The 14,087-nt window shown below is 36.9% G+C and overlaps 3 protein-coding genes across 6 annotated transcripts; 1 reads left to right on the plus strand and 2 right to left on the minus strand.

Moving 5' to 3' along the window:
• Positions 1 to 1,295: 1,295 nt before the first annotated feature.
• Positions 1,296 to 5,525, minus strand: LOC103330655 (cinnamoyl-CoA reductase CAD2-like). Of its 2 annotated transcripts, XM_008233257.3 has the most exons (6): positions 5,271 to 5,524; positions 4,577 to 4,746; positions 4,067 to 4,258; positions 3,176 to 3,338; positions 2,083 to 2,269; positions 1,296 to 1,831 (listed from the first exon to the last, which is right to left on the minus strand). In XM_008233257.3, exons 1-6 carry the CDS (start codon positions 5,386 to 5,388, stop codon positions 1,693 to 1,695), a joined length of 969 nt encoding a protein of 322 aa, XP_008231479.2. In that variant the 5' UTR covers positions 5,389 to 5,524; the 3' UTR covers positions 1,296 to 1,692. The 2 variants fall into 2 exon arrangements, with proteins under 2 accessions (XP_008231479.2, XP_088909774.1); XM_089053648.1 differs by lacking the exon at positions 4,067 to 4,258 and having other exon boundaries at positions 5,271 to 5,525.
• Positions 5,526 to 5,643: 118 nt separating this feature from the next.
• Positions 5,644 to 9,229, minus strand: LOC103330656 (receptor-like protein EIX2). Its single transcript, XM_008233258.2, is given in 3 exon segments — positions 5,644 to 8,017; positions 8,020 to 8,500; positions 8,502 to 9,229. Coding segments are annotated over 3 exon segments (3,174 nt in total). The 5' UTR covers positions 9,210 to 9,229; the 3' UTR covers positions 5,644 to 6,032.
• A 1,038-nt stretch (positions 9,230 to 10,267) lies between these two features.
• Positions 10,268 to 13,459, plus strand: LOC103330658 (uncharacterized). 3 transcript variants are annotated; one of them, XM_008233260.3, is made up of 6 exons: positions 10,268 to 10,675; positions 11,424 to 11,501; positions 11,588 to 11,687; positions 11,993 to 12,135; positions 12,562 to 12,767; positions 13,169 to 13,459. In XM_008233260.3, exons 1-5 carry the CDS (start codon positions 10,364 to 10,366, stop codon positions 12,763 to 12,765), a joined length of 837 nt encoding a protein of 278 aa, XP_008231482.1. In that variant the 5' UTR covers positions 10,268 to 10,363; the 3' UTR covers positions 12,766 to 12,767; positions 13,169 to 13,459. The 3 variants fall into 3 exon arrangements, with proteins under 3 accessions (XP_008231482.1, XP_008231481.1, XP_088909769.1); XM_008233259.3 differs by having other exon boundaries at positions 12,562 to 12,761; XM_089053643.1 differs by lacking the exon at positions 13,169 to 13,459 and having other exon boundaries at positions 12,562 to 12,963.
• Positions 13,460 to 14,087: the final 628 nt, after the last annotated feature.

A 14,087-nucleotide genomic window follows, 5' to 3' on the forward strand; every position in this document is an offset into this window, starting at 1 on the left:
ATTATGCAAGAAAATATAAACTATTTTGAAATGCAAAAATAAAATTGATTATGCAAGAAAATATAGACAAATTAAAGGTGCACCAAGAAAAAAACATTATGCAAGAAAAACAAATAGAATATGCAATAAAAAAAGTGACATTGAATTGATTAAAATGGCAATTATAAATATTTTACCTCATCGGTCAAATTTTGACCGCTTTGAATGTTCGCCTTTGCTTTTGTCAAGGCATTTCTCCATTCCCTAACTCTTTATTGAGAAGTTTCCATCTACTAGACAACGCCATTTCGGTCCGAATAGAACCGATCTTTGACAAAATTCTCCATGAATTTTGCTCCACATGTGATGAAACTTCATCTCATTACCGTGATAGGGTCATGACTAATGTTCACCCAAGATTGACACAACGCAATATCTTCATTCGTTGACCACGAGCCTCCGACTTCAATAGAAGATGTCATTCGTTTTTTTTATACAAATGGAAAGTAGTAGAAAGAGAGTAAAAAATATTGGAAGGAGAAGAGTTTGTATGGATAATTGGTGTGGAAGTGAAAAATGTGAGTGGAGATAAACAAAAAAATTTGAAGGAGAAAAGTTTGTATGAAGAATTGGTGTGGAAAGTGAATAATGTGAGTAAAGAGTAAAAAATATGGGATGGAGAAGAAATTGTATGAAGATTTTAGTGTGGAAAGTAAATAAAATGGTTAGGTATTTATAGAGAAAAAATACAGAATTTTTGGGTATTTTTTTAAAAAATTCAGATTTTTTTCGATTTTTTTTGCAATTTTGTAGCCAAAAAAGCGAGGACCGTCGGTTCTGGAAAAAATCCATCCGAGTCCCCATCGCGCCACGTGCACTGCCCGTTGGGTGTCGATGGTGGCGTCGGTGGCGTCACGCGCCTTGACGCCACGGAACTCAAATTTTTACCGTTGGCGCGTGTAATTCACGCGCGGTAAAGATTGACTACCGTCTTGTTGGCGTCAGCGTGACGCCATTGGCATCGACTTAAGCCGGCAAGACTTGCCCTTGGGCTTGCTCGGGCACGTGGGACCCACCACCAAAGACTACGGGCCTGTGCTGTATCTCGGGCTGCCTCTGCGACCTTTCCCGGCTGGGCTTGCGTTGGAGATGCTCTAAGAAGTCATCGTTCGAATTGGGAAATGTACGCCCTGGTCGAATATTCCCAATTTGAATTAAACGTTCCCCTTAGGTGATTATTTGTCTGTTTGATGGTAAAAATGCGTCCAAGTTGTATTTAAGCTTATCTGATGGTTTGTTTTTTCAAAAAAAAAAATTTCTCTAGAAGATAACATCCACCTAATAATAAACTGTCAAAACTTCTTCTGGAATAAGTCACTTTCAGTTTTGCCTTTCTTGGAGCTCAGCAATTAGATTATCAATCCGCACTAAAAGTCCCTCGAGAGGAAAAGGCGTGGGTTGAGCAGAACTTCTAATGGAGTCACTTCAAAGTTTAAAACTCGCAATAAGTAAAAGGCAGTTGAAACAAGTTCCACATTACTACATTTAGGTGACTAATAAAACTTCATGTAAACAGTTTTTTTTTTTTTTTGGTGGTAGAAAATGTAAAGGGCTCTTAGACAAGGACTTTTGTTGAGAATTGGCCTAACATACTTTCCATAAGTGATAAACTGAGCTCTAATGTCTCGACGGTAATTCGAATGAGTTCCATGATTAAAGGAAGTTCTTCTCCTTCAAACTTTCCACAGTATCTTTCAATGTTACCTCCAGAGGCGTAAACTTAACACCCAAGGCTTGGGCTCTTTCCTTGGAAACTTGGTAAGTTGGTGTGAAAGGTTTGTCATCTGCACATCTGCCATGAACACATAGACATTAATTTTTGAAGTTTGGACTTCCAAATCTTAAAGTCCAAATATTATGTTTCGCAATTTAGCACTTATGAAGAAAAATTCATATTACTGAGTCTGTTTATCATATCAATGTTAAACAGAACAATATGAATATGGTAAACTTGACCAAATAATTCCTCCTCTATCTCTAGGGTTGATACAGATATCTTGGACAGGAGTAACATGCTATAATTTGATTATATTTGCAACTTACTTTTCTGGAATCTTGAGAGCAGGGAAGAGATCACGCAAAAGCTTCACGACCTCTGAACAGTGTGTTATTCTTCCAACTAAACAATATCTCCCACTAGCTGAAGCATTCTCAAAGGCTAGAATATGAGCATTGGCAACATCTCTAACATCAACCCATCTGTAAGTTATATTCGGAAATGTTTCAGCACCTGCATCAGTTAAACATCAGCAATAAGAATTTCTTAGCAGATTGTATGTTATCACAGAGATAATGAGAAAGAATTATTGAAGCATTACCTTGTGTCTTGGATTTTGAAGCAATTTTTTCGTGTTCATAGTTTTTGTACAAGGATTTTTCAGAAGGAACCCTTTCAGTTTCGTCTTTTTGGCTGTGGACTGCTTATCCACAGATTTAAATTTCCTTTTTCATTAATAGAATTCTGTGTGTTCTTAAAAAAAAATATTCTATACTCAACATTTAAATTAACTTTAGCATTCAAGGATTCTTAGTTTAGATAAGTAAACATGTGTATGCTATAACTTTGTTAGTGTTTTTGTATTCTTGCTGGGTTATGAAATGCTCAAGACAAAGAGAAGAATAGAAGAATGAGGAAAATGCAGAATGATGAAATGCTCTGCTTCTCTCACTCTGAAAAATGCAGAGAGAGAATGTATATTTCTTCTATCTGAATGAGCACAGAAGGCGGGTACTACATAACCGTTAGCCTTAGCTGGATTCACACACAACAGCTTGAACCTCAGCCATACATCTAGCTATTCTAAGATCACTACATGTGGCTTATTTTAGCCTTACATTTTGTATGATTATATCACCATCTTTACAAATTTATAAATAAACCCAATCCTAGACATGTATTTATAAAAAAACCCAAACACTATTTAAACATAGAAACACACCCAAAATCAACCCCAAAATCAACAATTGTATATTTTTTTGGGTGTGTTTATCAATGGATTTTGAGTGTGTGTAATGATGGGTTTTGGGTGTGTTTATAAAGTGTTTTGGGTGTTGGGTTTTTTTATAATTTCAGCCCCCATTTTGGGTGTTTTAGTGAAACTCCCTAAAATCATATAATACAGACACTTCGGATTACCATTTACGAGCTTTAGAACAGGCTCCACACTTGTATTCAGAGTTGGCTGCAAGAGAGGACCAATCACCAATCCTGGATTTATTGCAACCATATCAATTCCGTTCTCTTTTGTGAACTTCCAAGCAGCTTCCTCAGCTAAGGTCTTTGAAATCATATACCAAAGCTGATGAAGGAAAAGTCTTAATAAACACAATGAACATGTATTTAAAGCATGAAGGCTATAAGATTTAACTCTTACACAACAAAAATTAGTCATTTACAAGAGGTATGCTAACAACCAGACCAAAAAAAAACATATATCTATATGAGCATCAACCGCACCACGACATGTAATTATGTCTTTCAATTTACATCCACCGCTTAATACGGCATTACTGGCTAAAGAATCCTAAAAGGTGTTCATATGTAGGCTCACTAAGAAGGTAAAAAACAAACTGAGATATCTTAGGCAAAGCATGATCCTAAAGAGTAAGGGGGCAAATTTCTGAACAAGACTGGATCTCAGGTGCCAAAAAATCAGGGGAATAATTCCATCTGATATTTCAAATACATAAACCAGTTACATCTTCACATGGATGTTCACAAAGAACCTATAGAAGAGATATTCCATCATAAAAAATTTACAAATTTATAAATAAACCCAATCCTAGACATGTATTTATAAAAAAACCCAAACACTATTTAAACATAGAAACACACCCAAAATCAACCGTAAAATCAACAATTGTATATTTTTTGGGTGTGTTTATAAATGGGTTTTGAGTGTGTAATGATGGGTTTTGGGTGTGTTTATAAAGTGTTTTGGGTGTTGGGTTTTTTTATAATTTCAGTCTCCATTTTGGGTATTTTAGTGAAACTCCCTTAAAAAATTAGCATGAGAAGTGCACAAACCTTTAACTTTTCACAAACAGCTAGATCTGAAAACCAAGATTCATCGATTATCACATCAGGAGCAAGAGGTTTTCCATTAAACGCAACTGCTGCCATAGAGGATGTTATAACCACCTTTTTAATAGATGGCACCTTAGCACACGATCTAAGGACATTTAGCGTTCCCTTCAGAGCAGGGTCAATTAGTTCTGCCTGACAAAAGAAAACTTTAAAAGCGGCAGCCTATAGGGTCTTGATTTTAGAATGTGCAGATAAGATGTAATTGAATGCAAAGTATCCAACAGCAGACCATTGCACTTAGCTCCTTTTGCAACTGAGAACTTATAGTTAGCATCCGGTGAACATTTTTTAGCATAAAGAATTTAACTTTAAAACAATAACTGTATACTAATAAATCTATGAAAGAATGCAACAAGAATGCAACAGAAATCGGTCACTTCTTGAAATCAAATGTAGATATATCATAATTATTTATAAGCAACAGAGCAGTTAAAGTAATACAGGATGTACCTGTGGATCACTGACATCGTGATAAAATGGGGAAGCTGTATGAAAAACACCTTCACTACCCTCAACTATGGAATCGAAAGATCCCTCTTCCAGTAGGTCTGCTTTGAACAACTGAAGCCTTTCCTTAGCTCCATCCAGTGCAAGTAAGTGTTCTGTTTTCTTCTTATCATCTGTGGCATATACAAGAAAATAACCCCATAAACCCTAAAAACCCTACCTTAACAAAAGATCTTGTGATACCAATCAAAACATTCCCAATCTACAAAACATCTATATATCACCTCTTGGGGATTAGTTTGATACTACCAATTTTTACTTGAGGTGACCAAACTGGATCAAACTGATAAACTAATCAAGTTATCAAGGTCCTAATCACACAAAATCATAGTGATCAAACTAATTAGTTTCAGAAACCCACACAAATTTTCTAAAAAAGTTACCAACTTTGATGAAAATATTCAAGCATTATTAGTAAAATATACAAACCCCGCACATCAAGCCTGATGCATTCTTCAATAAACTAGAATTTTCCCAAATAAAGAATCATAAGCTTCCTATAAACACAAAGGGCTCAGTGATCATCAAATTAATCAGAAAAGGGATGCGATTGCAATCAATTGAAATAGAAAGAAAAATAAGAAGTGGGTATTTAACTATTTATCAAACAAAGTAGTGAAGTGAGCTGATGACTGACTTGGGTCACGAACTGAGGCTTTGACAGTATACCCCCGTTGCAGCAACAGCTTCACCACCCATGAAGCTATGTAACCGGACGCTCCGGTTACACTCACCACCTTCTCTGCTCCACTCATTCTCTCTCTCTCTCTCTCTCTGTGGAAATCTATATGATCGTTTTCTGGTAATTTTACGTCATCTGGGTTTTTTTTATATTGGCTGAGCTATTAGTCCAACTATCCAACCAACGTTTTGGTGTTTGGAAAAAGAGAGGAAAAGAACACCAATCATTTTGACTGAGCTATGTTCTTTTTCTTTTTTTTTCTTTTCTTTTTTTTTCTATCAGACCATATTAAAAAATATAAAAAGAACATAGTTTTTTTTACTTTTTTTATTCCAATGCTATTATGTATAGTAGAAATATAGTACATAGAAAGAAAAATATTGATCATCACAATTTTTATTTAGTTCATCCAAGAACAAATTCCTGGTTCTGTCACTAAATGAGCGAACAAATTCCTGGTTCTGTCACTAAATGAGCAAGAGGTTTTGGATACGAGTTCAAGTACAGGTCTGCTTCCAAGGTCCAACAACACATAAATACTTCATTTTTCTAGTCCTTATAGATGAAATGCAGCAAGGAATTCCACTCAGAGACAACCCACTCTTGTTCACCATTTTTCATTTGCTACATAAATCCTGATAAGAAAACTTTAAGTTCTCAAAAAATACATAAGAGTATAAAATCTGAAGCACCAAACTCAAAGAAAAGAAAGACGGGTTAGCTCAGGTGAGGACGCCTGGTCCTGTGATGCACTGCTCTTCTGTTTCTCAAACATGATATTCTCTCTAAAACTTTGTCAACAAAATAAAAATAGGCATCACTCCAAGGCTTTCTGATTGCTAAAATGAAAAAAGGAACCAGAAGACCTGCTGCAAATCCCAATCCAACACTCAGATAAAACCACTTATCAATGAAGCTGTTGCCACTGTCATTATCTTCCACAGCTCCTCCTCCTTTGCTGGGATCAGCACCTGGACAGCTTAGAACAAGCGGAGGACCACAAAGGCTTGGATTTCCGGTAAAAGAGGCTGCATCAAAAGTTGTCAAATGAGCTGTATATGGGATCATACCAGAGAAGTCATTGTTTGACAGATTTAGATACCCCAGGAATGAAAGTGAAGACAAACTTTGAGGAATAAGACCTGAGAACCTATTACTAGAAAGATCAAGCGATTGCAACTGCGTCAACTTTGAAATGTCTTGCAGAATGCCACCGCTTATTTGGTTTCCGGATAAGTTCAGAACAACCAATCCAGACAGTTTAGTTATTTCTTCAGGAAGATCTCCACTCAAATTATTTCCAGAGAGGTCTATGCTGATCACAAGGGAGAGAGTCTTGGTGTATTTTTGAGGTGAGCCTTTTAAGTTCACAATCAAGCTTTCATCATAGTACCTGCCCCTGTACATTCCATAGAATAGATAGCGGTTCATGTTTTGCGTTTGAGCCATAGCTTTGAAATCTCCAAAGCTAGCTGGAATGCTTCCATTGAATTGATTTTCTGCAAGGTCCAGGACATGCAAAGAACTTAAATTTGTTAGCGTGATCGGAAGTTCTCCAAAAAAAACATTTGACCTCAACCTCAATATTCTCAGATGTTCAAAACCTTTCCCAATCCATGGTGGAATTCTTCCTGTGAGCATGTTGTTTCCAATATCCAGTGTCTCCAAACTCGACAAATTCTGCAAAGATTGTGAGAGACCTCCAGAGAGTTTGTTGTCACTTAGGTGCAGTGTTTGAAGCATTCTCAGCTGAGCTAAGGAGCTGGGAATTTTTCCAGATAGATTGTTCTTGCTAAGGTCTAGAGCCTTTAGATAAGAACAGTTCCCTATGCTAGGTGGAATATTTCCAGTTAGCATGTTATTTGAAAGATCAATGGCTCCTAGAAGCAGAACTCTGCCTATAGATGCTGGGATTTCGCCGATTATTTGGTTCCCTGAAAGAGAGAGGAAGATCAAGTTTGGCATGGTTTCCCCAATGGTCTTTGGGATATGACCTGAAAATCCATTGTTGGATAAATCTAGTAACTCAACACCAACAATTGGAAGAGGAATTGGACCTTCGAAAAAGTTGGAGCTCAAGTCAATATCCGCATATGGATTTAAATTTAACAGATTTGGGAGCTGACCTCCTAACTGATTGAATGAAATGTTTAACAGTGAAAGGTTAGATGAGATTTCCCAGAACCAGTTAGGTATGGAACCTGAAATGCTAGCATTAGAGAAATCTAGAAACTTGACCTCCTTTTGTGATCTTAACCAAGCAGGAAATGATGGACCCAAATGGCATGAGCCTAGATCAAGATTCCAGACTTGAAATGGAGGGATCCAATTTGAACTGACATTTAATGTTAAAGAGTTGGAAGACAGATGTAAGAATGTCAGGTTACTGAGCTGCGAAAAATGTGTTTCCGTTATAATACCTGTCAAATGATTAAAAGAAACATCAAACAAAGACAGTTGAGAAAGTTTTCCCAAACTATCTGGGAGAGTCCCATTTAGTTTATTATGCCCAAGATCCAGAGTGGAAATGCTTGGTAATGAAACTAATGAAGAAGGGATGGGACCAGAGAGTGAGTTATAGGACAGAGTTAGTTCAACAAGATTCTCAAGCTGAACCAACCATTCGGGCAATTTACCGACCAATTGATTGACTGACAAATCAAAGTACTGTAGACTAGGCAGCGGAGTCCTAGAACTGCAGTCCCTGTTACTAGGACTTCAGGTAATCCTGTTAGGTTATTACCAGATATGCGAAAATCTCTCAGCTTGCAAAGTTTACCAATGGAGCTCGGGATCTCGCCCTCGACGTTGTTGCCAAAAAGATCAAAATGAGTGAGAGCTGTCATGTTGCCAAAGGAAGCAGGAAGTTTACCATGTAAGTTATTGGAAGCTAGATAAATAACTTCTGTCTTTTTCCATCCTCCTCTGAAAAGCTGAGAGCAACTTGCTGTTAGATTTTCATTCCCGGAAAGATCCAAAACCTTCAAACTTGGTAATTCACTGAAACCAAGTGGAATCCTTCCATACAAGCCACAATAGCTTATACTGACACTTTCAAGACTACTGATATTAACAAGCCAACTGGGTATCTCTGAGTTGAAGCTGTTAAAATCAAGTTCTATTACAGCAAGAGAAGTAAAATTGATAACTCTGGGAGAGTGAATTAAACCAGACAAGCCACAACCCGGACAGATGCAATTCAGTTAAGGACGAGAGTTTATTAAGGGTCTCAATCCATTCTGGTTCTAGTATTGAAAGGTCAGCTCCATTCATGTTGAGATATTCCATAGATCTCATACCAGTCACCCATTGAAGGTTATCAACAGATACAAAATTAGACGACACATCAAGATACCGCAAGCTAGAGAGGTTCCCTAAATTTGGAGGAATTCCACCACTAAACCCAGCATGTGACAGGTTTAGATACTGCAAATTCTTCAGGGTACCGAAGAATGAAGGAATTGAAATTCCATTGAATGTATTGAAGCTCAAGTCTAAATGTTTCAAGGACTGGAGCATTTTCAGTGATCGTCTAATTTCGCCACTAAGGTTCCAGAATCCATACCTGCCAGGAGAATCATCGAATTTATTTAGCGGATGCGGGTTACGGAGATCAACTTCTATAACAGCTGAAGTTGTATTGTTGCAGTGTATCCCCCACCATTGGCAGCAGTTGCTTCCTCTCCAGGATGAAAGCCGGTTTTCAGGATCTTCAAGACCATCCTTGAAGTCAATAAGAGCTTCTCTCTCTGCTTCTAGGCAGCCTATAACCCGAGCATCACTACTAAAAGCGAACTCTGCTTTTGTAAAGGAGAGAATTAGCAATAACACAATTTGAAGCATTGCAACTGTTTCCATAAACTCAAGTCTCAACAAGCAAGCACTGTAAGCCATGAACCATGATGAGATTTCAACTTATAATCTTCAATGGCGTGCTAAGTAAGAAACTAAAAACTAATTTCATATTCTTCAGAAGAGTTAAAAAAAAGTGAAGTTTCATGGATAAAGACCAGAGGAAAAGATGGGAACAATTTGCATTCAACATAAAAATATTTAATTGCAAGAAACGTCCAAACCAGTTCCCAACAGTCAATGTGTGTTCTTATAAAATTCACAAATTGGAAACATAGTAAGCACTTTCCTTAATCCTTATTATATAAAACATCATCATTATTGGTCCTACTAATTACTGACTTTCAAATTAAGGAGAGTTGCCTGGACACCAAGTCAATGTTGCTGCCACAACGTGAGCGTCATGACTGCTAATTGCTTGTGATTGTAAGTACTATTAATGCAGGACTGGAATAAAAATATTTTTCATTTTGGGGTGTTTTGTAATGTGATGATTATATTTATAGAAAAGCAATATGTGAATAATATATAGCTGTTTATCAAATCGAACACATATGTAGTTTAAAATGAGAGAAATATCAAAGTGGTAAATTGACATTAATCACTGACTGGATTTAAACCAGCCATGAAGAGCTCCGTAACCCGACGGTCTGATTACACTCACCATCTTCTCTACCTCCACTCATACTCATTCTTTCTGTCTTCCTCTCTCTCCCCTCTGAAAATCGTTGTGATGGGTTGGTTTTGTTTTTGTACTTTGTATTTTTCTGGGTAAGCCCAACCATGTGTTCTTCTCTTTACACCTAGAAAATATCTAAGGGAGAAAAAAACAAGCTGCATTACATCTAAAACATTAAGAACACGAGTTATGCAACTGCAAAAAAATACATGCATGGACCAAAGTAGAGCAAACTACAGTAATCAAAAGTGAAATTTGGCACGTTCGCGTGCCAATCACCATGCCTCCGTTTGTCTGTTTTGTGTGGATGACTTCTCCTTCCGCCGTCCATCCAGCATTAGCCCAAAAGTTCCACGCCCCTTTTCTACGCGTGAACGCCACTTCCGTCCCCATATTACCGTTACTACCCGCCATCCAACGGCACAGAAAATTCTCAGCAGTTCAACTAAAATATCTCCCTCTTCCAAACCCCTCCTCTCTCACTCTCTCTCTCTCTCTCTCTCTCTCTCTCCCCAACATGGCTCTCTTCACTTCCATCTCCACCTCCACCCTCTGCCTTTCCACCTCAATCCGCCACTGCGGGCCTTCAAGCAGCTCGAAGCACTTCTCTCATCCCATCATTGCTTCTTCTCTGAGCTCCCCAGCATCCCCAGATTCAAAATCAACAACCCCAAATCAAACCATACTCTCCTCCTCCAATGATACTTCTCCAAACCCTTACGCCGATGCGTCCTCTAGGCCGCCGGAGCCACCTGGCTTCAACTACGCCCTGGCCAACGGCAACCCGTTTGTTCGGTTTGCCCGATCTGCTGAGTCTTCAATTGAAAGGGTAACTACAATAAGAACTTGATCAGTCACTATACTTGCTTAATAACGGTTGTTTATTTGGTATAAATATGTTCAGATGCTCATTTGGGAATATTGGGAGTTTTTGGGATTTGGGTGTGACAGAGTAGGCTTTTGAATAGTTTGGAGGAATTAGTAGTTTTTTTTTTTTTTTGCTATTATCAGTTGATAATAGATGAAAATTGTGGAAATATATTCTTATAAAATTTGGCTCATTAGTTTAATTTTTCTTGAAAATAGTAAATTATGTATGTTAAACTAGTACTTTATACTAAATTATGGGCATTTTATGTAAGAATATTTTTTTAATATTCTATGTGGCCCATATGGTATGTTCATGTGACAAATGAATTATTTGGGTTTAATGAATAATATTTAGAAACAATCCTATTGGTCAAATAAAGCGAAGTAGTTTCCTATTTACATGTTAAGCATCAAGTCTGCAGATTAATTGTTTGACAGATTGCTCCTGAGCAATAAGAAGAATCAATATATTAGGGTACTAATGATGCAACTGAACTTCTAGTTTCATTCAGAATCTTGGAGTCAATCCCTCTTAGTCACTTCTTATGAATGACTTGAAAAATAATCAATGTTCTGTTTTCTGTTTATCAACTGTCAGTCTATCAATAAGAAAGACAATTGTGCATTTTCTTCTTTACCTGTTTATATTTTTTTTACCATATAAAATATCTGTTCTGATCGTTTCTTACATGTCTATTGTTGAACAGACAATATTTGACTTCCGATTTTTGGCACTCTTTGCTGTTGGAGGTTCCTTGGCTGGTTCGTTGTTGTGCTTTCTCAATGTAATTTCTCTCAATCATTTTGTATCTGTACATACTCATAATATATGAATATATCTGCGCATACTCATACTACATTCGACTTTCAGGGTTGCGTTTATATTATGGATGCATATAAAGTTTACTGGACTAGTTGTGTCAAAGGGCATCACACTGGACAAATGGTTCTACGACTAGTTGAAGCTATTGGTAGAATTTTCAGAATTCTCTTTGTATACTTTCTTTATTTTTCTGCAAGTATTTTGTCAAGTTCAGTTTGTTTCTCAAATATGATTTTTGAATGCTAACGTACATCTCAAATATCATGACTTTTTGTACCAAAGAAAAAATCATAAGTTCTGTTTAAGGAAAAAGCACTCCTTTCTTAACATGGTAAAACTCATTGTGTGGCCACCTTTGTCTTTTGGGAAGAGGTGTTGATATTTCTATGTTTATAGTAATCATTATAGCCTTCTATGTTGAGACACTGATCTATGATTATTTCTGGGATGCAGATGTTTACCTTGCTGGGACTGTCATGTTAATATTTGGTATGGGATTATATGGATTATTTATCAGTAATGTCCCTCATGATGTGCCTTCTAATAATGATCGTGCTCTTAAGGGCTCTTCTTTGTTTGGAATGTTTGCTCTGAAGGTAATCTTAATTTCCTTCCTTTGCATGTGTATGCGGCATTCACGTATACATTCTCAAACCTTCACAGATATTAATAAATGGAAAACATCTAATTGAGCATGCTTACGATGAGTTCTTCCCCCTCGACTAAAATATCAATCACTAGTCTACTAATTCTGCACTGTGTCATCAGAAGAGACACAAAAATATTGTACTTGATAAAAGTTGAACTCGCTAAATCTTTTCCGTAGCTTTCTATATTTAAATTCTTATTACTGGCATGCTTTTCTGTTCTTTTTTCTCCAATATCTGCTTGAATTGCTTAGTGATGGATAAGCCTTAGAATAGATGGCATTTTTGTTTTCGTTCTCCCTCTTTTACTTTTCCACTTTTGGCTTGTAGTATTTCTGTTTACAACGTTACCAAGATAACTGAATGATTCTGTAGGAGAGGCCAAAATGGATGCAAATTAGCTCACTCGATGAACTCAAGACGAAAGTGGGACACGTAATTGTCATGATTCTTCTGGTAAAGATGTTTGAGAGGAGCAAGATGGTGCAGATAACTACTGGTTTGGATCTGTTGAGCTATTCTGTCTGTATTTTCCTCTCTTCTGCTTCTCTGTACATCCTTCATAATCTACACAAGTAAGTGTAAGGCTCTCGAACACATTATGCATAGAGGATAATGTAATGTTACCTTACATATTCCAATAAATATCCCAGTAGCTATGCTTCTAACTTATAATCCCTGGACTAAAATGTCAGGCACTAGTCTACTAAATCGGCACTGTGTCATCAGATGAGACACAAAAATATTATACTTAATAAAAGTTGAACTCGCTAAATCTTTTCCATAGCTTTCTATATTTAAATTCTTATTACTGCCATGTTTTTCTGTTCATTTTCTCCAATATCAGCTTGAATTGCTTAGTGATGAATAAGCCTTAGCGTAGATGGCATTTTTGTTTTCTTTCTCCCTCGTTTACTTTTCCACTTTTGGCTTCTAGTATTTCTGTTTACAACATTACCAAGATAACTGGATGATTCTGTAGGAGAGGCCTAATGAATGAAAATTAGCACACTCGTTGAGCTCAAAGACGAAAGTGGGACATGTAATTGTCATGATTCTTCTGGTAAAGATGTTTGAGAGGAGCAAGATGGTGCAGATAACCACTGGTTTGGATCTGTTGAGTATTCTGTCTGTATTTTCCTGTATTATGCTTCTCTGTACATCCTTCATAATCTACACAATTAAGAGTAAGGCTCTCAAACACATTATGTATAACAGATAATGTAATGTTTGTTAGATTTTCTATATAAGCGTTCATGATCTTTCACACAAATTGAAATACATAGAAGACATACCTAGCACCATTTTCCTTGAGTACACGATCTCAAAATCATTCAATTGCAGCAGCAGCAACATGAGCAAAAGACACGAACGGCTAAAGACTTCTGCTCTCTCTCAAAAACTGTTTCAAGCACTCTCTTTATGATGAGATTAGGTTTAGAGAACGTGTTTGACGAGAGCAGAGTCTTAAGCTTATATAGGGCTAGGTCAAGTCGTCTCTACTCATCACCAAGGGCTGACTTGACTAACACTCCAAGCACATCAAGCAACGAATTCGCGCAAAAGGAAATAAATATGACCCCTTTAATTGGCTTCAAAACTTTCCTTAATTCACAAGGTTTTGGGCCTCAAGGTATAACCTAATTTAAACTCTTATCAAACCTGATATAATTTAGTATCTAGTACAGCGATCTAAATATGAATATAACATTCTCCCACTAGATCAAGCACTAGAACACTAAGCTTCTGTATTGCAAAAGTTTGATAATATTTATTGGTCGTGAGTTTAAAACAGTTAAGTCCTTCACTTCAAGCTACAATGAAAAGTGATTAAACAAAACGAACTATACACAAGCACTGCTCTCCTTTATTTATTTATTTATTTATTTTTAAAAAGGTCA

The sequence above is a fragment of the Prunus mume genome, linkage group LG5 (genome assembly GCF_029339155.1).
Source record: "Prunus mume cultivar Tortuosa linkage group LG5, ASM2933915v1, whole genome shotgun sequence".
NCBI classification, from domain to species: Eukaryota; Viridiplantae; Streptophyta; class Magnoliopsida; order Rosales; family Rosaceae; genus Prunus; species Prunus mume.